The sequence below is a fragment of the Nuphar pumila genome, chromosome 1 (assembly GCF_984573655.1).
Source record: "Nuphar pumila chromosome 1, dmNupPumi1.hap1.1, whole genome shotgun sequence".
NCBI classification, from domain to species: domain Eukaryota; kingdom Viridiplantae; phylum Streptophyta; class Magnoliopsida; order Nymphaeales; family Nymphaeaceae; genus Nuphar; species Nuphar pumila.
The window spans coordinates 54,913,683-54,938,749 of NC_143249.1; the positions used below are offsets into that span (position 1 = coordinate 54,913,683).

A 25,067-nucleotide genomic window follows, 5' to 3' on the forward strand; every position below is an offset into this window, starting at 1 on the left:
CCTAGAGCTGCACCTCAAAATGGTGTAGTAGAAAGAAAGAATAGAACCCTTCAGGAATCTGCTAGAACTATGCTCCAACACAATAATCTTGCTAAATCTTTTTGGGCAAAAGCTGTTAATACTGCATGCTACATAACAAATAGAGTTCTCATTAGACCCTTATTAAATAAAACTCCCTATGAACTATTTTATGACAGAACTCCAAGAATAGACTATTTCAAAGTCTTTGGTTGTAAATGCTTTATCCTAAACACAAAAGATAGCCTAGATAAATTTGATGCTAAATCTATTGAAGGCATATTTTTAGGATATTCAAGTTATAGTAAAGCATACAGGGTTTTCAATAAGAGTTCTAAGTCTATTGAAGAATCTATGCATGTTAGTTTCTGTGAATCTATTGATCAATCTGTTCATAAGCAAACTAACGATGATGATGTTGAAAGTACAGATTTATTTTTAGATAACACAGCTAAGTCTAATGAAGATGATCATCAAAGAACATTTGTCGATATCAAAGATCATCCTCAAAAGCAGATTTTGGGAGAACTGACAAAGGGGGTTCAGACTAGAGCTCAGCTAGAACGGATTGCAAATATGGCATTCATTTCTCAACTTGAACCAAAGAAGATTGATGAAGCCATCATCGATGAGTTCTGGATGCTAGCCATGACTGAAGAACTGAATCAATTCCAAAGGAATGAAGTTTGGGATCTTGTACCAAGACCAAAGGATCATCCGATCATTGGGACAAGATGGATCTTCAGAAACAAGCTAGATGGAACAGGTAATGTTATAAGAAACAAGGCCAGACTAGTAGCTCAAGGATACAACCAGGAGGAAGGTATTGATTTTGATGAAACATTTGCTCCTGTTGCTAGACTTGAATCTATTAGAATGTTTTTAGCATATGCAAGCTATATGGATTTCAAATTATATCAAATGGATGTTAAAAGTGCTTTTTTAAATGGTTTTATAAATGAAGAAGTTTATGTAAAACAACCTCCAGGATTTGAAAATGAACAATATCCAGATCATGTTTTCAAACTAAAACGTGCTTTATATTGCCTAAAACAAGCACCTCGTGCTTGGTATGACAGACTCAAAACCTTTCTATTAAAAACTGGTTTTTCTGTAGGCAAAGCAGACTCAACATTATTTGTGAAAATAGTGAATAATCATACCCTAATTGTTCAAATATATGTAGACGATATCATCTTTGGATCTACTAACAGCACTCTCTGTGAAGAATTTTCTAAGTCCATGCAGAAGGAATTCGAAATGAGTATGATGGGAGAACTCAACTACTTTCTTGGACTGCATATTAAGCAAACCAAGGATGGAGTTTTCATCAATCAATCTAAGTATGCTCGTGAACTTCTGAAGAGGCTCAACATGAACTCAACTGCTTCAAAAACCACTCCTATGAGCACTACTACTGTTTTGGACAAAAATGAAGATGGTAAGTCTGTGGATACAAAGGTATACCGAGGTATGATAGGATCACTACTATATTTAACTGCTAGCCGTCCAGATATTATGTTCAGTGTTTGCTTGTGTGCTAGGTTTCAGTCAAATCCAAAATAATCACATCTTAAAGCTGTAAAAAGAATAATGAGATATTTAAAAGACACAGTTGATTTTGGATTATTCTATTCAAAATCCTTTACATTTGATTTAATCTCATACAACAATGCTAACTTTGTTGGAAGTAAATCTGACAGAAAAAGCACAAGTGGAACATGTCATATGCTAGGGCACTCACTTGTATCATGGTTCAGTAAGAAACAAAATTGTGTATCCTTATCAACTACTGAAGCCGAATACATTGCTGCTAGCCTAGCCTGTACACAAGTTATCTGGATGAAACAAACCTTAAAAGATTTTGGTTTAAATTTTGAAAATACAACTATTTTCTGTGATAATACTAGTGCTATAAACTTATCTAAGAATCCTATTTTACACTCACGAACTAAGCACATTCAAATAAGACACCACTTCTTAAGAGAACAAGTCTTAAACAACATAATTAAACTCGAATTCATACCCACTAATCAACAGTTAGCAGACATTTTCACTAAACCATTGAAACATGAAGACTTTACACGAATTAGAAAAGAACTAGGAATATGCAAACTAAGTGACTTATAAATTAATCACACTTATTATAATACTTCTTATAAGTTTTGTTAAAATCTTATTTTAAAAGTCTTTTTCTTCTTATCGATTTTTGTTAGTCAAACTAGGTTTCCATATTCACGTATACTCTAAACTCTTATAAGACACATTCTTTATGTCTTTCAACTTGTCATCTTTCAAGTACACATCCATAATGACTCCTTGTCCTATCTCCTTTCACTCATATCCATAAGAACTAATTATATTAAAAGCTATCATGACATTGTTCACATCACTCATCTCATATCTCCTTTATTATTTGTTGTCCTTTTGTGAAAACTTCTCTTACGATAAGTTGATTCACCTTCAACATGATAACATATTATTTTATGAGAAATCTTACTTTTCAAATTTTAGTCAAAATCGAATGATGTTTTTTGGTTCTTTTTACCTTCTTCTAAAGATCTAGTTGCTATGTTTTTACGTATAAATTTTACTATATCATTTGTTATATCATATAGTATGTACACTCTATTTTTATCATGTCTTTCTTTCCTCCTATCGAGACACTTCACTAAGACATTAATGTCTTTCATGAAAAATTCAAATGATTATCCTCTCGTACCACCTTTTAAGTTATTATATTTCACGTAAATTTTTACTATATCATCTATTATATCATAGCCTAAGAACAATCTATTATCATCTCTTCATGGTTTACATCTTTTACGAAAAAGTATTGTAAAATTCTCTTTTCAAAAACTTGTACTCCACTCATTAGTACGTTTTGTATCACCATTTTATCTCTCTCTACATTATACGAAGTTCCTTTTCATCCGTGACCATGACTCTCTCATATATTTTATATCTCTCTTCAATCGAGATTCATTAAAACCTTGTCCTTCACTCCACTTTATGTCATACAATTTCTATCCAACTTCAAGTGATTGGTGTCCTTTATGACCACTCTCATTTCTTTTACATATCCGTATCACCCTCCTTTATATCTATTCACACTCCTTTCACGTATATCAAAATATACACTTCTTAAATAAGAAATTATTGCATTTCCTCATACTCTCATGTTTGTCCTATTCCAAACTCCCTCTTCACGATTTTGGAATGCTTTCACATAAAGTAAATTCTTAAAAAAGTTGTTTGTTCTTATTAGGCCATTATTCACTCTCTATTCTTCATGATCTTCACGAAAATCTTTAAAAACTCTTGAATCTTTCTTTCTCTTACGTTTAATATGACACTCCATACTCAATTCATGACTCTTCTCACTATCCAACAAGATTGCCCATAGTAAATTTGTTACATATATAGAAAAATTATTTCGAAACTATGTCCTTCTTAATATCTATGCTAATATAATACACTTTCTTCCAAAATTGATTTGATTTGTCATTCACAAGTCTCTTATTTTACAACTCACGCATTTCCTCTTTCCACTAAAATTTAAAAATCCTTCACTTCCAATGTCATTCATTTCTTATCACCATTATTTTTCTTCTTCTATTTATTAGATTGATTCATATCTCTTTCCCACGATTTTATCTATTCTATTACAAACCCTTACTCCTTCCAAGATCTTCTCTCTTGCTTATTCTTTCTAAGCTCTTGCCATGGCTTCCTCCTCCAACACTGCTATCACTGCCGCCGACCTAAGGTATCTCGATCTATTTCACTTCTACAACTCCCTTTGTTCTCGACCAATTCATGAAAGTAAATTGGTTAACTACGACGACTTCATATTATTTGACCTAGAAAGATCTCTCTCCGAACTCAAACACTTACTAGGATCTTCATCCCAAGCTGCTTACTATCCCGAACTCGTCCGACTCTTCTACACAAATTTTTCTTCTGATCATGAACAAACTACCATCACCACCAAAGTACGCGGACGCCTGATGTTCTTTTATGCTTCCTCATTAGGCAAAATTCTTAATCTTCCTTCCACCGGACTAAACCTAGACAACATAGTACCACTCGAACGGTCGGTACTTCGAAAAATTATTCTCTGCACCAACTGCTCACAACTTCCGTGGCACATGAGGAATCTCCAACCTCATGCTCAACTGCTTGCCCAGATTCTTCTCCACAATATCTATCCCAAGCCTCCACGCAAGGGATTAGTACCAAGAAAAATCTCTCTCCTTCTCTACGCAATTTTTTCTTCTACTCCGATAAACTGGTCCAACATTCTTTTCGACCTTTTTATTCGTTATAAAAAATTTCAGCCTCTTCTTTTCGGGTGTTTTATAACTCCCATTTTAAAATACTTCAAAGTACCCCTTCAAAACGAAGTTATCCTCCATCCCTCTCAGGTCCTTGATGCTACTTCCTTCAATCTCAGGTCCCTGCACCTGCCCGGCTCTGATGAAGATGCTCCAACATCCAACAACTTATCTTTTAGACTGTATTAGCTGTATTTTTCGGTCTGTAATAACCTTTAATTAATTCTGGTCTGTAATAACTTTACATTTTCTTTGGTCTGTAATAACTCTCTTACTCTGATCCCTTCCTTTTTGTCCATGACAAAGGGGGAGAAATCCTGTCTCCATTATTGGAGAAAAATACTCTCTTTAACATTTTTTCAATAGTTTTATGATATTATTATTTCTATGCATGCCTTTTTGACAAGGGGACCATATTTTGTCATCATCAAAAAGGAGGAGAATGTTGAGAAACTCTGTTTTGATGTTACATAATATGATACACTGTCTTATTTGATTTCATATCATATGATAATATGTCTTCTTGAAAAATGTTATATAAAGACTGGATATGTTTTGCCATATATCTAACGAGTATTTGATGCAAGGATATCTCACTCAAAAAGGATGGAGACCTCTTGTTCAAGTACAACTATGATGCAATCATACTCCTTGAAGAAAAAGCTTGTTGAGTCATGCACTCCTAAAGACCATCTAAAGAGATCGGCTTCCACAAGTTGAAGATTTTTTTCTTTAGAGTCATTTGTAACAGAACCTTCAGAAGGATGCATATTGCATATTACATACTCACTCATAAAAGCTATTTCATAAAAGTATACGATAGTTTCAAAAAGCTCCTTTTTGAAAACAAATAATTGTACCTTCTTACAACCCTTTATGAAAAAGGTGTTTTGACATGATTTCAAAATGTAATAATTGTACCTTATATCATATACAAGACAACATGAAAAAAAAGGATTTCAAATATAGGAAAAAGACAAAACATGAAATCGGCTACACAAAGAAAACAAATCTAATATTGGTTTTGAAAAGACTCTAGTTGCCTTCTTTAAAGAAATGATTTCAAATATAGGAAAAAGACAAAACATGAAATCGGCTACACAAAGAAAACAAATATAATATTGGTTTTGAAAAGACTCTAGTTAACTTCTTTAAAGAAATGATTTCAAATATAGGAAAAAGACAAAACATGAAATCGGCTATACAAAGAAAACAAATATAATATTGGTTTTGAAAAGACTCTAGTTACCTTTTTACAAACTCATAGAATGTCGACTTACTTGAAGGCATCATTCTCTTTGTATAGCATTAAATACCTTCTGTAAAGAATCCTTGTTAAATATCTTTCTCAAGAATGTCGACTTACTTGTAGTCTTCATTCTCTCTGTAGACTTTGAAAAACACAACATAAAGAAAACTCTTGACATGACTATGTACAAATAAATATCTCAAAGCATTTATTATACTTACACTCATTTAAAGTAAAAAAGTACTTATGTACCACAAATCGTTAATTAGGATAAAGACAAAACTACATGACAACCTACAATCCAACGTTCAATGTACTATTGTAAGAAATAGACTTTTTACATAAAATATATATTACCTAAAATATTACAACGACTAGTGTACCCTATATTTTACTTTTATGGAAAGAAGACTTTCTCGAATTTCTCTAAAGATGTTTTCTGAAATGACATGACATTTCACATCTCAAAAAAGGCTACGATTTCAAAAAGCCAACGACTATTTTTTTAAGCTATAAAAACACACCTAAATGATCTATTCAAAAACAAGGGGAATGGAATAGACAAGTGAGCTTACAACGAGAAAAATACCTATTCGATATTTGAAAGAGAGCCTCGAAAAAGAAAGAGAAAAGAAAGAGAAAAAGTCAAAAACAACTCTTTGACAAAGAGTATCTTCTGAGTGACAAACAGAACATTCTGAGAATCCTTCATTCGTGCATTTATATCATCCTGAGGGTTCTATAGGAAGTATTGTAACTTTTTGTTATTCACTGTATTCCTTCTTTATTGAAAGAAGTAGACCTCTGAGAAAGAGGGTGTTGCCCTTCTCTGTTGAGAGAAAAAGACCTCTGTGTAAGAGGGTGTTGTCCTTCTCTGTTGATAGAAGAAGACCTCTGTGGAAGAGGGTGTGCCCCTTCTCTGTTGAGAGAAGAAGACCTCTGAGGAAGAGGGTGTTGTACTATTTATCCGATGACTCGGATGTTATAGTGGAAAGCTCAAGTGGTTTGCTTGGGGACTGGATGTAGGTCAGGGTTTTGACCGAACCAGTATAAATCATGTGTTTATTGTGTTGTGCCTTACTGCTTTATTTTTATTATATCAACTTGCATCGTATTTCACTATTCACCCCCTCTAGTGGAATTTCAGTGGGGACACTTGTGGAGAAGATCTTTCATCCTCTCCCAAGTATCGTGGAATTGTTCTCCCTCAATCTGAGAAAAAATGGTTATGGCTTTACGAAACTGATTTGTCTTACCAATTGGGAAGTACTTTTTGAGAAACTTGCACTGCATTCCTTTCTAAGTGGTAATCTGAACCATATCTAGAGCCTTTAGCCAGTGCTTGGCTTCATCTTTAAGGGAGAACAAAAACAGTGACAACCTCAATGTGTCATCTCCAAAGTTGTTGATTCGCACAATCGAGCAAATCTCAAGGAATTCGTCGAGATGATGATAAAGGTGTTCATTGCTAAGGTCGTAAAATGAAGGTAACATTTGGATAACGTTGGACTTGATCTCAAAGTGGTTCGGTCCTACATCAGGTCTCGTGATGCAGAAGGCAGGAGTGTATTGATTTGGCATAAAATACTCTCTAAGAGGATTAATCAAAGGTTGATCGTCGGCCATGGTGATGGGATGGGGGGGGGGGGGGGGGGCTCTCCTAACGAGAGGCTCAGGATCCTTAATAGGCTCTACAAGCTCAGGGTCGAGCGATCGTCACCCTTGCATGCACCAACGGAGTAGACCTATGCGGCAAATGTCTTAACTTTGGGTTTTCTACCTAACTAACGCACTAGCGGACAAACCACAAAGCGAGTAAAAAAAAACAAATACTAAAAACTGAAAAATAACATGCACCACGCAGTTGCACACAACAAGGATTATGCAGAAAAATAAAATCTATGTACACAGTATTGATTCGTACACAATCACCTCTAAGGGTATCCTAATGGGTGGGCAGTGCAGAAAAAGTAAATTGTTTTCTACGTTGTGCAATCATGTGGTTCTAATACTAAATGTGAAAAACAAACTAAACAATCCTAAGTAATCAACTGAAATGTAAACCAAGCAACCTAAAGTAAATAAACAAACACTAGGCAATAAAGTGAATACTCTTATTTTGCCGTTCTCCGGCAACGACGCCAAAATTTGGTGTGAGTTTTATGAAAACACTTTATAAAACAATATTTTGTATGAAAATCAATGTTAAAGCCAGACACCAAAATTACTAAAAATTGATCTATACTATGCTTTATTGCCAAAATAAAAAAAAACTAATTAAATAATTAACTAAGGGAGTACGGCCCGCCCTACGCAGAGGGCTTAAACAAAATAAATAAATGGTTTTATTACAGACCCAAGAATTGAATTGAATTAAAAATGAAAACCTAATCTAAAATTAAAGCAAAAGTGTCTTCAGTGCTTGGATCCTTGTTCCCTTGTGTTCCCTTATTCTGCTTTTCTTATTTGCATATCACTTTGTGGCTCCTCTGAGGGCTCCTTGAGGGCACTTCTGAGGGCTTGAGGGACCTCAGAGGGTACTTTTAGGGCACAAAAAGAGCTCTACCGCACGTTCCAACGCTTCCCTGCAAAGCACAAAAATAAAACAAAGCAGTACCAATGGATCTAAACAAGAATTAATTATCTAATGACTAAAAAAATTCAGCGAAAACAAGATTTGATTAACTAAACTAAACATGAACTAAACTAATAACCTAACACTAAAAGACAAAATAGGAAAACAACTTAACTACTTGAAACTAATTTATGACCAACTAATGACAAATTAACTAAAGAACTAACTAACTAACTACTTTATGTAAAATGTTGAATCATGCCTAACCAAATAATTGGTTCTAACTACAAAAAAAAAAAATTGAGCAAAACATGGAAATTTATGACTAACTAAAAAGGAATTATGAAGACACGTAAATCTGGTCTAACTAATTAAACCTGAAATGCAATTAACTATCACTAATGAGCTAATGCTAAATTAATCAAATAGTGACTAAAAACAAAGGAACCATATGAAGCTTCACCCTAATTGTGATAAACTACTTAACTTCAAGTCACAAGTAAAACATTAAATCTAAACTAACTATTACTATTAAAGAAGATAGATCTAATATACTAGCTACTAATTAATTGACCTCACATTAACCACTAAAACCTTGCAGCAACCTAATTACGAAACAGGAAATTAAAACTAACTGATGTTAACCCAACTCTCTGCAATAATAATTGACAGACTCTACTAAATCCAACATAAAGTGATGCTTAGCGGAAACGTCATCATCGTTGATTATGTTGGTAGATGTGATTAATGATGATGACAAGACCCATGGCTCTAAAAAAATTTGAATGCACTCAGAGAATCACAATTTGCTGAAATCCAACTCTACCTAATTTATTATCGTTAATTGCATCAGGCCTGAAGATTCAAATTCAGCAGATTGCTCAAGAGCCCAGATCAAAACGTAAGATCGGTGCACACTAGCCAACACACGTAACCTGAGTCTCCCACTGATCGGTCCACAGTAAACTGGTTCCCCCAATTATAAAAATTCCATAGATCAGCGTGCTTTGAGATTCATGTTGCTCTCCTTGATGTTTCCCCTTTTATTTTTATGGGACCTGGTCAGTTCTAACGTTGTTCGGCCAATCAAATAACCCGATCTTGATCGAATCTGTCTGACTGATAAATCAGATTGCATAGGTCGAGATTAAACAACACCCTTCAAAGCAAATCACAGTCTGCTAATCTAGACAATAACTTAACTATCCTATATACTTAAAACAAAAAATTGATTTTTGATGTCTCACTCTGAAAGAAAATCGCTACTATTAAAAAAGCTAGATGCAATCAAATGTAAAAGAAACACAAATCAGAATGACTTTCTACGGTGCAGATGATCTATTCTAAACACGTGAAATCACAAATAACTAATCAAAAATATCAGATTGTATTATATGCAATGAAAATATGAAACACATAAATAACTATATAATATAACAATCCTACAATCTACGGAAATGGGGAAGAAAGAAACGACCTGTCATGAATCGCCTCCGATGGACTGGTTGAGAGGAGAGAGTGGTTGATCCAGTTGCATCTACGCTGCCCCGATGAAGAGGAAGAAGTTGTCGATGACAAAAGGGTTTGAAGCTTGAAGAAAAAGAAGAAGAAAAAGAAGAAGAGGAGAACAAGGGAGAAGGAAAAATCAACTTTCAGAGGGAGAAGGCAAGGGAGAGAGAGAACAGGGAGGCAAGATGGAGGGGGTGCAGAGGCTGCTGAAAAAACATGTTTCCAGCGCTTGACATGACTATTTATATTAGAATATTAGGTTAAAACACATTTTTCAAAACAAGTCCAATAATTTTTCAATAATTTTCAAAAAGGGTCTTTTTAAAAATATGTTTCATAAAACCAAACTTCCTAAACTAACTGGGACTCCTAGTTGAACTCTTCTAAACTAATTAAAACACTAATTAAAAATTCCTAAATTAAAAAAATACTAAAAATACAGGGCAAACTTTGAAATACACAATTTTTTTTATAAATTCGATTTCAATTCAGTTTCTCAAAACTAATGATAAAAATGGGTTTTTAAAGCGATTTTAACACGGATCATGCATAAATAAAGATGAATAAAATGCCAAATGTATACATGATCACAAACATTTGTAGACTTATAGAGCGTGCTTTTCAAAATGTGTGATTGTTTTCAGTCACAGATATCGCTTTTATTATAAAAATGTTGTGAATTTTTAATAAAAAATGACCGTATTGTACAACAAATATAACATGTTTTCTCAAATAGCCAAAAAAATTCAAAATTTGACCACTGCCCAAAACTGTAAAGAGAAAACCTTTTAGGACCGTTTTACTCTTCATACAAATGAACTGCAATCAGAGGCGGAGCTCGGGGGGGGGGGGGGTGTGGGGGGAGGCAAGACTGGGCTATAGCCTAGTCCTGCCTCATGAAACAATTAAAATTTTATTTTATTTTTATTTTTATTTTAAAAGCCCAGTCCAGATTCCATATGAAATAGATTTTTATCCATTTTTTTAGCCTAGTCTAGTCCTAGCCCAGCCCTGACTGCAGCAAATAGTTTGATTTGTCCATATGAAATAGATTTTTATTAATAATTATAGCCATTTTTTATTTTATCTCAAAAAAATATTTTTGGGGGTGCTGCCCCCGAACCCCCGACTATCACACCATTTTTTTTTTTTTTGCTACACCCCTGTTTGCCCCCCCCCCCCCCCCCTCACATGAATCCTAGCTATGCCACTAACTGCAATATATAATTTTGCCCATTGGCTAAGGCAAAACTTTACTTAAATTTCATATTCGCACATATTTTTTTGCAAATTTCAAGAAGCGGGCAAAAAATTATTTTTTATGTTGTCTTCTCTATTAATCATAAAATCACAAATATCTTAGCAAAATTGCATACTTTATACCAAAGTCACAAAAAATCATGCAAATCTGACTTGTTTTTTTAACCATCACTTAAATGTATGTTAACACCTATTTTTTTTGCATTATTTATGAAGTACGCAAAAACAAGTTTTGTGAACCTCCTTATAATTAAACTTTACAAATACCTTAGTAACATTGCATATTTTATACCATCATCAGAGACTTTGCGAACCTCCTTTCTTCGTTTTCCGGTCCTCACAAAGAGTGCAAATATAACATGCAATTTTAAACTCAATTTATGTTGCGTACATCACTTAAATGTATGTTCATACCTTTTTTGTATAAAATATACAATTTTACTAAGGTATTTGCAAAGTTATATTTATTTTTAACCATCACTTAAATGTATGTTCACACCTTTTTTTTTGTATAAAATATGTTATTTTACTAAGGTATTTGTGAAGTTATAATGCATTCATTAAAAAATATATTATGCTCATACATTGCACTAATTCTATCTATTAATTCATAAATGTGCTTGCTCATCCAATTATTCATTCATTCAAATTTGAACTTGCTCATACATTACATTCATTTTATTCATTCAAAAATGAATCTGCTTATACAACTACAATTACTAATTGTCAATTACTTTCCTATCTCACCCATATCATATGATCAAGCTCTGACTTGTCAAAAGTCTAATAGCAAATAAAAACTATTCAGAGAAACATTATATATCACCCTTACAAAATGAAAATAGTACCATGCCTTATCAACTAGACTCCTTATAAGGTTATAACAATTTAATATGTTGGAGCACTTGCATTATTTATAGGTAAAAGAGAACATATCACAGAAGTGGAGTTTTACAAGATCTAATATGCTAGAGCAATTGCATTGTTTACTGGCGAGAGAGAACATGACACAAAATTAGACTAATAAAATAACAGTTTTGCAAGATGTTCTCAAAGAATCTTAAAATTTAAATTGGACAGTCATCATGAACCTATGAACAATTTTGCCAGTAATATTGACTTAACGCTTAGAAAGCTACATGCTTATTGGATGCTACCATCCACTATGTGTTTAACTTTGCAACCAATAATATCTTCTTTAGTGTGATAAATGTCGTCGAAAAATAGTTGCAAGAACAAGGCCAAAAAAATTTAACCCAGAGTAAGAACAATGTTGCATAATAGAAGATACACACAAATATAATAGATGAACACTCACACGTAAATGATTTAATTAAAGAAAAAAATAGAATAGGCAATTAAACATGCAAAGATAGCTCAAAACCCATGCAATTCTTTCACAAAATAAGTAACTCATGTCAATGTTTAAAAAAACAATTGATTCAAGTTATTGTTTCAAAAAAGGACAGGTTCAATTGTTAAAGATATGCTTACCGAAAAAACTCATCATTGATGATTTTCTTTCGATGATGTACCATCAATGAATCGTCACCTATGAAACGCCAAAATTTGTTGTTTGGGGGACGTATGTTGGAGACCACAAAAAACCTTAGTTTATGTGAAAATAGCCCTAGGGTGTAAAAAAACCTTAGTTTTATACAATGAAGGCCACATTTAATGCTTGTCCAAACATCCGCTAATAAGAAAGAACTTTGTTTTATATTCATTTCTAATATTTGTGATGTATCGGAAAATCTGTAAATTCTTCAGCAAATCCGCATATAAAGAACATATTCACAATGACATGTTTTACAAAGTTAGTACCTAATCTGCGGACTTCATTTTTTAGTGCAAACTTCACGAAAAGTGATGACAGCAGAAGGAAAAAAGGAGAGTCACACGGTCTTCAGTAACTTTGGTATAAAATATGTAATTTTAATAAGGTATTTATGAAGTTACGATTATAAGAACGTTCACAAAACATTTTTTGTGTGCTTCTCGAAGACCACAAAAAATAGGTGAGAACATACATTTAAGTAACGATTAAATAAATGAGAAAGGAGGTTCACACGGTTTTCTACAACTTTGGTATAAAATATATGATTTTGCTAAGATATTTATGATTAATAGAGAAAACCACATAAATAACATAATCTTTTTTGCACGCTTCTTGAAATTCACAAAAAAAAAAATATGCGAATATGAAATTTAAGTGAGGTTTTGCCTTAGTTGACGAGTGAAACGATATATCATGTGAACTTCATGAGGTTCACGTGTGAAGAGTAAAAAGGTCATAAAAAATTTTCTCTTTGTAGTTTTGGGCATCTGGTAGACTTCAGAAATCTTAGGGTATTTAGGAAAACACATCATATTTGTGTTACACTATGGTCATTTTTCAATTTTTTAACATGATACAATGTCTTCGTTAAAATGATTACATTTTCAAGAAATCACTTATTTTGAAATCACCATGTGAAAAAAGATTTTGCAATTTTTGTGTTATTTATATGTTTATATATTTTGTACTTTAATATACTGATTTTCCCAAGATTTTCTAGTGAAAACCCATATTTTTTAAAAAACTAATCAATCTCATCTTTAAGTTTGTGTTGTCCAATCGAGAGGGCAGATCAGGTGCAATCACATTGCACACTTTGTGTGTGCCGCTGCACCAGACTGCCCTCCATCTCTAGGGTACAGCCTGTCAGATGAGAGAAGATGTAGGACAGATCAGGTGCAGCGGCAATGTGATTGCACCTGATGTGCCGTCTCCGATGGATCTTTCGATAACCGAGTTTAACCAATCAGTGTTGTCGATGCACATGCTCAGCATGTGAAGTTGATGCCTTGGTGCAGAACAGAAGTGGCTTTCAGCGTTACCCAAGCCAGGCAAAGCTTGGGAGTGCAAGCGTTTCATTATTTCCACTAGACGAAAAAGAGTGAAGATGGTGAAGAAAACTATAGCCATTACCCTTTGGTTGCTTATCATGGTCCTCATGTTTGTCATGAGCCACGCGATTCGCTTGCACACTGACAGGATAATCAAGAATCATCGTCCAATTAGTTCTCTCCCTCTCTCCAAAGATTTTATTAGAAGTTTCTGGATGGCACTGTACTTGACTACATTTAGGGGTGTCAATGGTCGGGTTTGGTTCGGACACAGGACCAGATTTTCGGGAATGGTATCTGGTCCGGACTCGGGTTTAATCGAATTCACTATAAGAAAAACCATACGTGGACCGATAAAAACTACATGAACCAAACCCAGACCATACCCGGTAAAACCATATCTTTTATCATTTTTACATTGAAAATTTGTGGGTCTTAATCAAAACTCAGATTGGGTCCAGGTCTGGTATAAAATTTCACAAACTACACCCGGGTTCATGTATTAATCGGACTTTCAGGTCCGGACCCAAGTATTAATCGTGTCTTCTTATTTATCACCAGACCCAGACCCTATAGGGTTTGGTTGCGATCAGGTCTAGGTAAACCAGGCCCGTTGACACCTCTAACTACATTGGTAATCCTAATTTTTTTAGTTCATCCTCGTTTCCGTTTCCCAGGATGCCACTGTTGTCAATTTTCGTTGGATGAACCAAATATTTTTTTTTATAGCCAAGCTTTAGGCCGACCCCTACCAGTTATGCAGCCATACCATTAGGATTCAAACTTGCAACGTCCCAATACAAGGTGACATGCACTAGGTGCTCATGCACTATTTGGTAGGATGCCTCAAATTATGCTGCAACTAGATTCCATGCTTATCACAAAAAAGTAGGAAGGAGAATCCTGCTTTCTTTTCGAGCAATTGGATACGTACGAAATGAGAGAGAACTATAAGACAAAGTTCCCAGTAAGCGCGGATATATTTGTTGTGCGTGCAACAAAATGTCAGAGATATTGTGATTGTTGTTCTCACCTACTAAAAAGTTTGGCAAGATGCTTTATTTTAGTAATCCTTTTTCTCTTTCTGTTTCGAGAGAGAGAGAGAGAGTAAAATATGACTAATTTTATTGACACTTCACAAATCGGACATGAATTAAAGTTCCAACAAACATTACACAGAAAATACTAGAAACCACCTTGTATTCAGGTATTACCTAGTAGACTGAAACAAGTAACCATTTTCCATTTACATAAAATTCTATACCCAGCATCAAAACAAGCAGATTTTTATATGCCATCAGATCGACAAAGCCTTCAATAAAGCTTGATCCTTGTGGTGATACTGCTTCGGCAAATGGGGCACAACGGAAGATCTTTACCGCATTCATAGCATGTCTAAGAAATAAACGGCCTTAGTAATGCACCCACGATGAAAAATGAAACACATTAATAAGAGGTGTTTGTTCCTCACCTGATGTCCGCATCCAAACGCAAGATTTTTGTTGTTCCAAATGCATATGGGACACGTCTATTGATCAAAGAACGCATCAGCCATAAGATATGAAATGGTTTAAATCATAAAGCCTAAACCAAAGACAAAAGAAGGAAAATGCCACTGATGATTCTAGATGATCTTGTGAAGAGCCCATGGACTTTTAAATTCCAAATCAGAGTTTTTACCTTCACTAATTATCTGGATAAGCAAGTCCAACCCCCAAATTAATGCAGAGATGGAAGCCACAACATTAACTTCGCTCCAAGACAATGAACACCACAGTATTTAAGTTCTTTTTTATTTCATAATTGATGAAATTCAGAGCAAAAAACTCTCTCAAGAAAAAATACTGGAAAATCAACTAGCACATGTTTTCCATAGTGCATCAGACAGTTCCAATTTATTGATCTGGATAGTCATGAAACAGATTAGTTGTGGAAAACATTTCTTTTTAACAGGAATTGTGAAACATGTTTCCTTGATAGATGATTTAACAAAAATTAACATGATAATGCTGATTTTCAATGTGTTGACATTGTGTCACAGAGGCACCAAAGCCTGGGCAAACTAGCTCAGTTACTTGTCAGAGGTATCTAAAAATGAAAGTTCTAAATTTCCCACATTTATCAATCAACCAACTCAGTTCTGTTTGACAGCAGCATTTAGTGCATACAGGGATGCTATTTCTTACAGAGTATTCCAAAAGATCAGCATTCATCAAATTCTTAAAAAACGAGTCCCCAGACTTTACTAGCTGAAGCAGTCTCTCGGACTACTTATAGCAATAAGAGCAGAGACAAACAAGAGGAGTGCTGGAAAAGATAAATACAAGCCAGTTACCTGGCTATTGCTGGAGGAATTTTCTGGAGGAGCAGAGCCACTCTGGTAAGAAACACCATTCTGTTCAAAGCTGCTTGATCTCAAGTACTTCGAACTTGAATAAGACGAGGCATAATTCCCTGAAGGAGGGGGAAGAGCAACCCTGCCAGAGCCCTTTCCTCTCCGACGACTTCAAAACCACATCACAGATCTGTCAGCTTAACTTTATATTAAACTTTGATCAACAAAAAGAAATTGCATGGATTTGTGGATAACTACCCCAAAATCTGAAGGTCCAATGTTGCTTTATATTGTGATGGTATTTCCATCAAAGCTGCAAGAGCAAATTCTGTCTCCTTCTTGGACATGGGGATGTTTCTGGACATTATTTCTGTAAAATTAACAAACTGCAGGAGAGAAGAGTCATATATCACCATTGCTAGAAATCTAGATTCACAACCACAGTTTAGTTTTTTCAGCAACCTGGAAATTATCAAAAGCCCTTGCTGGGATGTTGTCATCAAATTGGCGCATCATGTCCCAAGGACCATCACCAACACCTACTAAGACTATGGACAAGGGGTATTCACTACAACACGAAGCATTTTGTCAGCAAATAAAAGCAGTTATTATGAAGTATTATGTCTGGTTGCCTGAAACCTAGTACCTAGCATTGACTATGGCATTCACAGTATCTTGTTCTTGTCGACTCAAATGGCCATGCTCTGTGTCAACACTTCTTGTCACCTTAGACGATTTAGAGACACAAAACATCAGAATTATACAGAGGTACACTTCAAAACAATGAGAACTGTATGCAAGAGGACATAGTAGGGGTTCAAATAGATAGAAGCATACAAAAAACAAACTGAAAACACTTTAAGATTTTACTTCTCTGAGAGCATAAAATGAACTAGCCAAAACAAGTTGAGATCATCAACAATGTGAATGCTTGTTACTTATACCACCAAAACAGAAGAAAGAATGTTAATTGAGAGTGCCTTTAAATGCATATTTGACAGGCAACCTACTTACCTGTCCATCAGCAATAATCAGAAGAACATGATACTGCCCACCACTCTGCTCAACAATGCTTATAGCTGACTCAATGATTGGAGCAAAAGAGGTTGGACCTGCCATGTACCAAGAACATCAAGCATGAACCTAGAACACCCAAAGTTGAGAAATACAAAAAAAGTTAAAAAATACAGACCAGCCAACCTAAGAAGTGGAACAATTTCTCGATATCGGCTCAGTGCTTCCCCAAATCCATTGCAGGGACGTTCATCTGGATAAAAACTAAAGATCTCCTGGTCATGAGTTGATGCTGCATGGTTGAGAAAGGAAACAGGCTATCAGTGTAAAACAACAAAATAATGATCTCTAGAAACTTGCCATTACATGGTGAACATGAATAACACATGCAAATTACACTGCTGCCTACTCACCATCTCCAAATCCATAACAAGGAATCAAATTGTCTTCATCAAAAGTAGATAATGTTTGTCCAATAATAGAGATTGCCTGCTCATAAGGGTTGGGAGAATCTCCAATGTGATGCAAGCACTGACGGTTGAATGATCTTGCCCCTAAAATCAAGAGTAACATACATATACTTCTAAAATGTCAAAGTAAAAGAGGAGAAAAAAGGGGACCACTGACTTTATAAGGAATAATTCTACGTATGTAGTATTGTTTAAATGATTTTACAGAGCCCCTTTTTGGAGGAAGTATGGTAACTAATTGTTGGTCGTTTCCATGAGGCCATAATAGTTGCTCCAGTAGATGTGTCTCTGGTCAATATATGAGACAAGGATGCATAACCATATGGCCTCAACCAGTAAAAAGCAGTTAAACTGGGAATGTTTTGCACATGAATATGTCCACTAACCTCGGAAAATCACGATACATTTTCATCTGGTGCTAAACACATGAAAATGCATGATGTTGGAAGTAATACAAAATAGAGAGGGGACATGAAGCTCATAAACTTCAGTCATTGTCTGGAATGTATAAAAATGTATTAATGAATTACTAAGGGAGTGGAAATCAAGCTCGTAAATAGCATCAAACAACCAGGGAAGTGAGATTGCTTATTAAACTCTTGTCAGCCCATCCAACAATCATGCAAGACAAAACCTCATTTCTAAACATTTTGAAGGTTGAATACGCAAAGGGAAATTCATAGCGATCCAGCAAAATGCTAGTGGTTGATGAATGCATGATCCTCTAGTTCAGGGTGCTTGACAAACCTGTCCATTCATTGCTTTTTGTGAAATCAATACCCACAATCAGATTTGACGATTCAAGGCCAGCTTGAGCTAGAGCTTCAGTCACCTGTTTCACAATTAATACAGTAAGAAACAAGGAAAATGGCATTTAAAAGAGGTTCTGATGCACTTAACGAACCAGGTAGTAGACTAAAACAAAGATCTTTTGGGGGGGGGGGGGGCGATATTTAGTAAACTTCAAAGCTAAGCATCAACAGGAACGAGTTCTAAACATACAATCTAAACCATTTGTCTGCTAAAAAAGGACAACCCCGCTCATAAGTTAAAGGGAGAAAAGGGGAATAAAATTGCAGGCTGCCATACAGATACGAATACATGAATCAACTTCTGTAACTAATTTTAAACCAAGAATCAGAATAATTTCCCATTGTTAAGTGGGTTCTCCTCTACATATTATTTTTTCAGAATGACTCAATAACCATAGCATCCTCAAGAATGTGATAAACAACCCCATTAACCACAAGGCATGTTACACAGATTTGGAAGATGACCACGATCCAAAACTACTAGCATGTTACACACAGCCTGACACCTATGTCACAGGGACTCGGCAAAACAGGTGCCGCACCCGCGTCGACGCGACGCGGGTGCGGGTGCGCGTGCGGCACCGGGTGCGGTCAACACGACCCTGGGTGCGGTCAACGCACCCAGGGTCATTTTTGTCCACTGTTTTGGCGTTAAAAAAAAATCCCCGATGAAAAGGAGGATTAGGGCAAATTTTTTTTTTTGCCCTAATCTCTCCTCTCCTCTCCCCCTGAGCTCGAGCTCTCTCCTATCGACGCCCCAGCTCCACCTCCCAGGCTCCTCCTCTCATCTCGCAGGTATGTACCCTCTCTCGGTCTCTTGTTGGGTCGGCAGGGGAGGGGCCGAGCCCCTCCCCCCTCTGGCTCTCTTTTTGGGTCGGGGTCGACAAGGGAGGGGCCGAGTCCCTCCCCCACTCTAGCTCTCTTTTTGGGTCGGGGTCGACAGGAGCCCCTCCCCCCCTCTGGCTCTCTTTTTGGGTCGTCAGGGGAGGGGCCGAGCCCCTCCTCACTCTGGCTCTCTTTTTGGGTCTGCAGGGGGCCCCCCCTGCTCCCTCTGTTTTCGGCAGGGGAGGGGCCGAGCCCCCCCTCTCGCTCTCTTGTTGGGTCGACAGGGGAGGGGCTGAGCACCCCCTGCTCCCTCTGTTTTCGGTAGGGAAGGGGCTGAGCCCCTCCCTGTTTTTGGCAGGGGAGGGGCCGAGCCCCCCACCCTACTCCCTTTGATTTCAAGGGAAGGGCCGAGCCCCCCCCCCCCCCCCCCTCTCGCTCTCTTGTTGGGTCGGCAGGGTAGGGGCTGAGCCCCCCCCCCCCCCTGCTCCCTCTGTTTTCGGCAGGAGAGGGGTCGAGCCCCCCTCGCTCTCGCTCTCTTGTTGGGTTGGCAGGGGAGGGGTTGAGCCCCCCCATTCTCCCTGTGTTTTCAACAGGAGGAGGGGGTAGAGTATAATTGATTTGAAAATTTCAATGTATTTTTTTATGCGTTTTCAGGATAAAAATGATGGATAAAGGGAAAGGACTTGCGTCATCCTCATCCCAACATGTGAGTTCTGCTGCTAGTTTTGTTGATAGTTGCAGTGGGATTGATGATGTGGGGCCATTATGGGTACATGTAGATAAACTTGCAAAAATTGGAGAAGGAGGTGGTGGAAACAAGAGATTTCGATGGAAGCTCTGCGAAAGAGATTTTGTTGGGTCTTACACAAGAGTGAAGGCTCATTTGTTGAAGATACCAGGACATGGCATTTCAGCTTGCAGAAAAGTTGATGAGACAATGCGAAGACAATACAAGAAAATACAAGAAGAATATGAGAAGAGAAAGGCAATGACCGATTCTTCTGCAGTCAGTATGTCATTTGCAAGCCACCAAGAAGATGCTGGAAAAAAAAAGAAAAGTCAATGTAAGAGGTAGAGGAACGATATAAGCAACATTCAATACATATGGAAGAGAAGAATTGGATAGAAAAGTTGAGAGGTATTTTTATTCTGGTTTACTCCCATTTAATGAGGCTAGAAATCCTTATTGGAAGGATTTAGTAACATCTTTGGCAAATTGTAATTTGAGTGGTTATGTGCCTCCAAGTTCAGAAAAAATACGAACCACACTTCTGGCAGAAGAGAGGGCAAATGTGGAGAGGTTGCTAGAGATTAAAAAATATTCATGGGAGCAAAATGGAGTTTCTATTGTGTCTGATGGATGGACAGATATTCAAAGGCATCCATTAATCAATTTCATTGCTTGTTCGCTTAGTGGCCCAATATTCTTGAAAGCAGTTGATGCATCTGGGGAATATAAAAATGCAGAGTATTTGAAGGGATTGTTTATAGAAGTGATAAAAGAAGTGGGTGATCAGAAAGTGATAAAAATCATTACAAACAACGCTCTAGTTTGTAAAAGTGCAGCGTTGAGTTTCGAGAGTGAGTACCCTTATATTTTTTGGACTCCCTGTGTAACACACAGCTTAAATCTAGCCCTAAAGAGCATCTGCAACCCCAAAGAAGAAGAAAATTTACAAGCATATGCTTTATGTTCGTGGATTGAAGATTTAGAAAGAAATGTCAAAAGCATTAGAAATTTTGTTGTTAACCACCATCGTGCTAATGCTATATTTAATAGGTATTCTGATTTGAAATTGTTGAAGGTCGCTGAAACACGTTTTGCGTCCATCATTGTGACAATGAAGATGATTAAAAGAGTGAAGAATGCTTTGATTAACATGGTAACTGATGAAAATTGGACATTCTATCGTGCTGATGATGATATCAAGGCTCAAGAAATTAAAAAATTCATTCTTGATGATGAGTTTTGGGACAGAGTGATATACTTCGTTCAATTTACGCAACCTATTTGAGAAATGTTAAGAGAAGTTGATAAGGATGAGTTCATGCTTCACAGAGTTTATGAAATGTGGGATCATATGATTGAAAAAATACAAGCTATAGTTTTCAAGCATGAAAAAAAAAATCCTGCATTGGATGATTCAGATTTTTTTAATCATATTCATTCAATTTTAGTCAGAAGATGAGATAAAAGCAACACTCATTTGCATTGCATGACACATTCTCTTAATCTAAAATATTATGCAAATAAGTGGCGGGCTGGTGGTATTGGTCGTGTCCCTCCAAATTTAGACCCAGAGCTATCAAGACATAGAAATATATGTATGACAAGACTTTTTTCAGAAGTATATCTTCTACATCAAGTCACACAAGAGTTTGAAAATTTTTCATCTTCGAGATTATATGGACCAGCATTATTCGCGAGAGAAGATAATATAGATCCTATCACATGGTGGTCAACATTTGGATCAGAAACACCTCTTCTCCAACGTCTTGCATTAAGATTGCTATCGCAGCCTGCTACTTCATCTTGTTGTGAAAGAAATTAGAGCACATATTCTCAAATCCACAACATGAAGAGAAACAAACTCACCAGCAAGCGTGCAGAGGATTTAGTATATGTTCATTCAAATCTTCGATTACTTTCGCGAAGCAATGATGAATACAGGTACTAATTTGCTCTCTTAGTTATTTGATTATTTCTTAGTTTTCATTTAAATATACTTGTATTGTATTTATCATTTTCAAATTGGGTTTATAACGCAGACAAGGAACATCCAAATTTTGGGATATAAACCTAGAAGAGTGTGACTTCGAGGGAGAACATGATTTCAACATAACAAACATGGATTTAGCTGAGCCCAGTATTCCTTCTAATGATGTATTTGATGATGAAGAAGAAAATTATTAACATCCATTACTTCATCAGGATATACTTTAGTATGTAATTTAGTTCTTTTATACTTTACTTATTTGATTGATATTTAGGTCGATTTATGTAATTGCTTTACTTATTTGATTGATAATTTGATATTTAGGTTGATATACTACATGCATGATGAATCATATTATGACAATGTTAACTGTTAAATGTTAAACTGTTAAAACTTTAAAATTATATATATATATATATAATTTTTTTTTATATTTTTGCCCCTGCCGCACCCCCGCACCCAGGTTTTTTGGAAGTGCCGCATCCCCGCACCCGCACCCGCACCCGCACCCATGTGACATAGCCTAACACTTATAGAATGTTGCCACTTGATTATTTTTTCCAACAACATGGACACAAAACTCATAATATCATCATTAAGGTTTCTCTGCATAGACTGTTCAAGGTGAAATGGTAAGAGTGCAACCCGTCCAAGTGAAATATTAGAATGACTCCCTCATATGTGTATATACATTGACACTGTTAAAATGTAGTCTCTTTCATATATATATATATATATATATATATATATATATATATATATATATATATATATATATATATATATATATATATATATATATATATATATATATCAAAGAGGTCGGGATAGGCCTAGGAAGACATGGATGGAGGTGATAGGAAAGGATATGAATGCTTTGAACCTCACCGAGGAGGTGGCATTGGATAAAAATGATTGGAGGAGAAGGATTCATGTGGAAGACCCAAAATGATTTTCTTTTTTGGTTCATATCGCCGACCCCAATTGTTTTGGGATGAAGGCGTAGTTGTTGTTGTTGTTGTATATATATATATAGATATATAGATATAGATATATATATATAGATATAGAGAGAGAGAGAGAGATGTATATGTATCTAAGTATATATATATATATATATGTATCTCAAACCCGATAAGGGTATTTATGTAAATTCACTTATTTTACGCATATTCTCACTTGAGAATATGATTGCACTTTTTTTCATTTTTAATTTCTTTTTTGTATTTTTCTTTTTCCTTTTTTATTTTTTGGACTGATGTGACATGAGGGGGCCCTCAATACATATGTTGGAGCCCCCTCCAACGGCTACATTTCTAACCGTTGGAGGGGCTCCAACGTATGTATTGGAGCCCCCCCATGTCTCCAATGCTTATAAATAGGGGTGATCCCCTTTAGTTTTTTTTCATGCTTTTGTAAAGCCCCTTTTGGGACCCAATATATTGAAGTTGATATTTTTTATGCTTTTGTGCTTGTGCCTGTGCCTTTATGCACTTGTGAGAGTTCTCCTTTGTGCCTTTGTACACACTTCATGTTTTTAGCATTGTGTTTATACACAAAGTCTCTTTTTATAGAGATTTTTACATGGTATCAGAGCAAGGTCGTTTGGAGAAAGAAATTTGTGTCGTTCTTCACAATATCGAGTGCCTCGAAAAGCGTGCCTTCAACCTTTTGGTGATAGGATAAACACTCCTCTTCATCCAATATTTTAGAAGATTACTACAACAAGTAAGATTTAAAATCTTATTGTGGTAGGTCCCATTTTCTCTCATCTTACCTCTCTAATGGGTGAAAAAGACTCCCATTTTTACATTCTCGCTCGAGGTGTTGGTGGCAGTGAAGGGGCTCGACCCCTCCCTACGCCCTTTGCTCGCAGAGGAGTGGCTTGGCCCCTCCCTACGCCCTCTGGTTCGCAGGGGAGGGGCTCGGCCCCTCCTCGTCCCTTTTCTGTCAGGCAGGCAGGGTTGGGCCCGGCCTGTCAGCTGACCCCTCCCCCCGCCTTCTTCTTCGCCGGCAGGCAGGGCCTGCCAACCCTCTTTTCGGGTCAGGCAAGGGCAAAGACCCTGCCGCCTCTACCTTTCCGACAGGGGCTTCGCCTCCTACCATTGTCATCCTCCCCCGGCAGTGCCCCTGCCGCCGTTAACTTTTTAGGCAGGGGTAAAACCCTTGCCCCTCTCTGTTTTTCCCGGCAGGCAGGGGTAGAGCCCCTTCCTCCCTCTAATGTTCTGTCAGACAGAGGCAGAACCCCTGCCACTGTTAAGCTTTTCGGCAGGGGCCCTGCCTGTAAAGCCCGTGAAAAAAAAAAATCGCGTCCGACTCGTGTCAGACACGTGCCTGGCACGTGTCGGACATGAGTCAGGGTCTGACACCTGTGTCAGGCCCGGATCCGGGCCGGACCCGAGCTCAACCCGGACCCGGGTTCTCGAACTCTCAAGAACCTGCGTCTTTTAAAAAGACGCAGGTGTCTCGGGCGAGGGGCAAAACCCTAGCTCCTTCTCTCTCTCCTCTGCTCCGCCTCCCTCGAGCTGTCGCTGGCGATCGGAGACGCCGACGAGCGGCTCCGTCTGGCCGCCTCCTCTCTCGGTCCGGCGGGCCTCCCGACGACACGAGCACCCCTCGGCCTCCCTGACGACCGGCATTTCTCCCCCTTCGAGCTCCGGTGAGTCCACGATCGCTGCCGACCTCCCTGCTTGGCTAGCGGCTGCTCCAGGGACCCCGAGCACCAGCGACCCGCCGCCAACCTCTTCCCCCTCCCTGCTGTTCCTCCCTGCGGTCACCTCTTCGCCTTCGCTCTGAGGTCCAGCGACTTTCGAGCATCGCCACCACCTTCCGTCCGAGTGGCCTCAGTCGACAGTGGCCTCGTCCTTCCGACCTTGACGACGCGAGCTCTTTTCCACCCAGCATCGGAGTACCCCCGTGCGAGCAACCCCTCTGACGGTCCCGTGGCTTCGGTCCTCAGAGGTAAAACCCCTTCTCCCATTCTCTTCTTTCTTTCCTAGCGCCGGCAGGGAGCTTCGCTCCCTGTGTTGGCTTAGCTTTTCGGTAGGGGGGCTCCGC

General features: G+C 37.3%; 1 protein-coding gene across 4 annotated transcripts in view; it reads right to left on the minus strand.

The window, feature by feature from the left end:
* Positions 1–14,942: 14,942 nt before the first annotated feature.
* LOC149848944 (E3 ubiquitin-protein ligase RGLG2-like) overlaps positions 14,943–25,067 on the minus strand; it is a 29,179-nt gene continuing 19,054 nt past the window's right edge. For all 4 annotated transcript variants that reach the window (XM_089998221.1, XM_089998206.1, XM_089998214.1 and 1 more), the window contains 10 exons: positions 18,404–18,488; positions 17,600–17,740; positions 17,365–17,478; positions 17,187–17,284; positions 16,819–16,898; positions 16,635–16,740; positions 16,431–16,558; positions 16,173–16,341; positions 15,309–15,365; positions 14,943–15,232 (listed from right to left, as the gene is read on the minus strand). In XM_089998221.1, the coding sequence (XP_089854347.1) occupies positions 15,152–15,232; positions 15,309–15,365; positions 16,173–16,341; positions 16,431–16,558; positions 16,635–16,740; positions 16,819–16,898; positions 17,187–17,284; positions 17,365–17,478; positions 17,600–17,740; positions 18,404–18,488 (1,059 nt within the window). In that variant the 3' untranslated portion in view covers positions 14,943–15,151. The remainder of the gene's footprint in view (positions 15,233–15,308; positions 15,366–16,172; positions 16,342–16,430; positions 16,559–16,634; positions 16,741–16,818; positions 16,899–17,186; positions 17,285–17,364; positions 17,479–17,599; positions 17,741–18,403; positions 18,489–25,067) is intronic.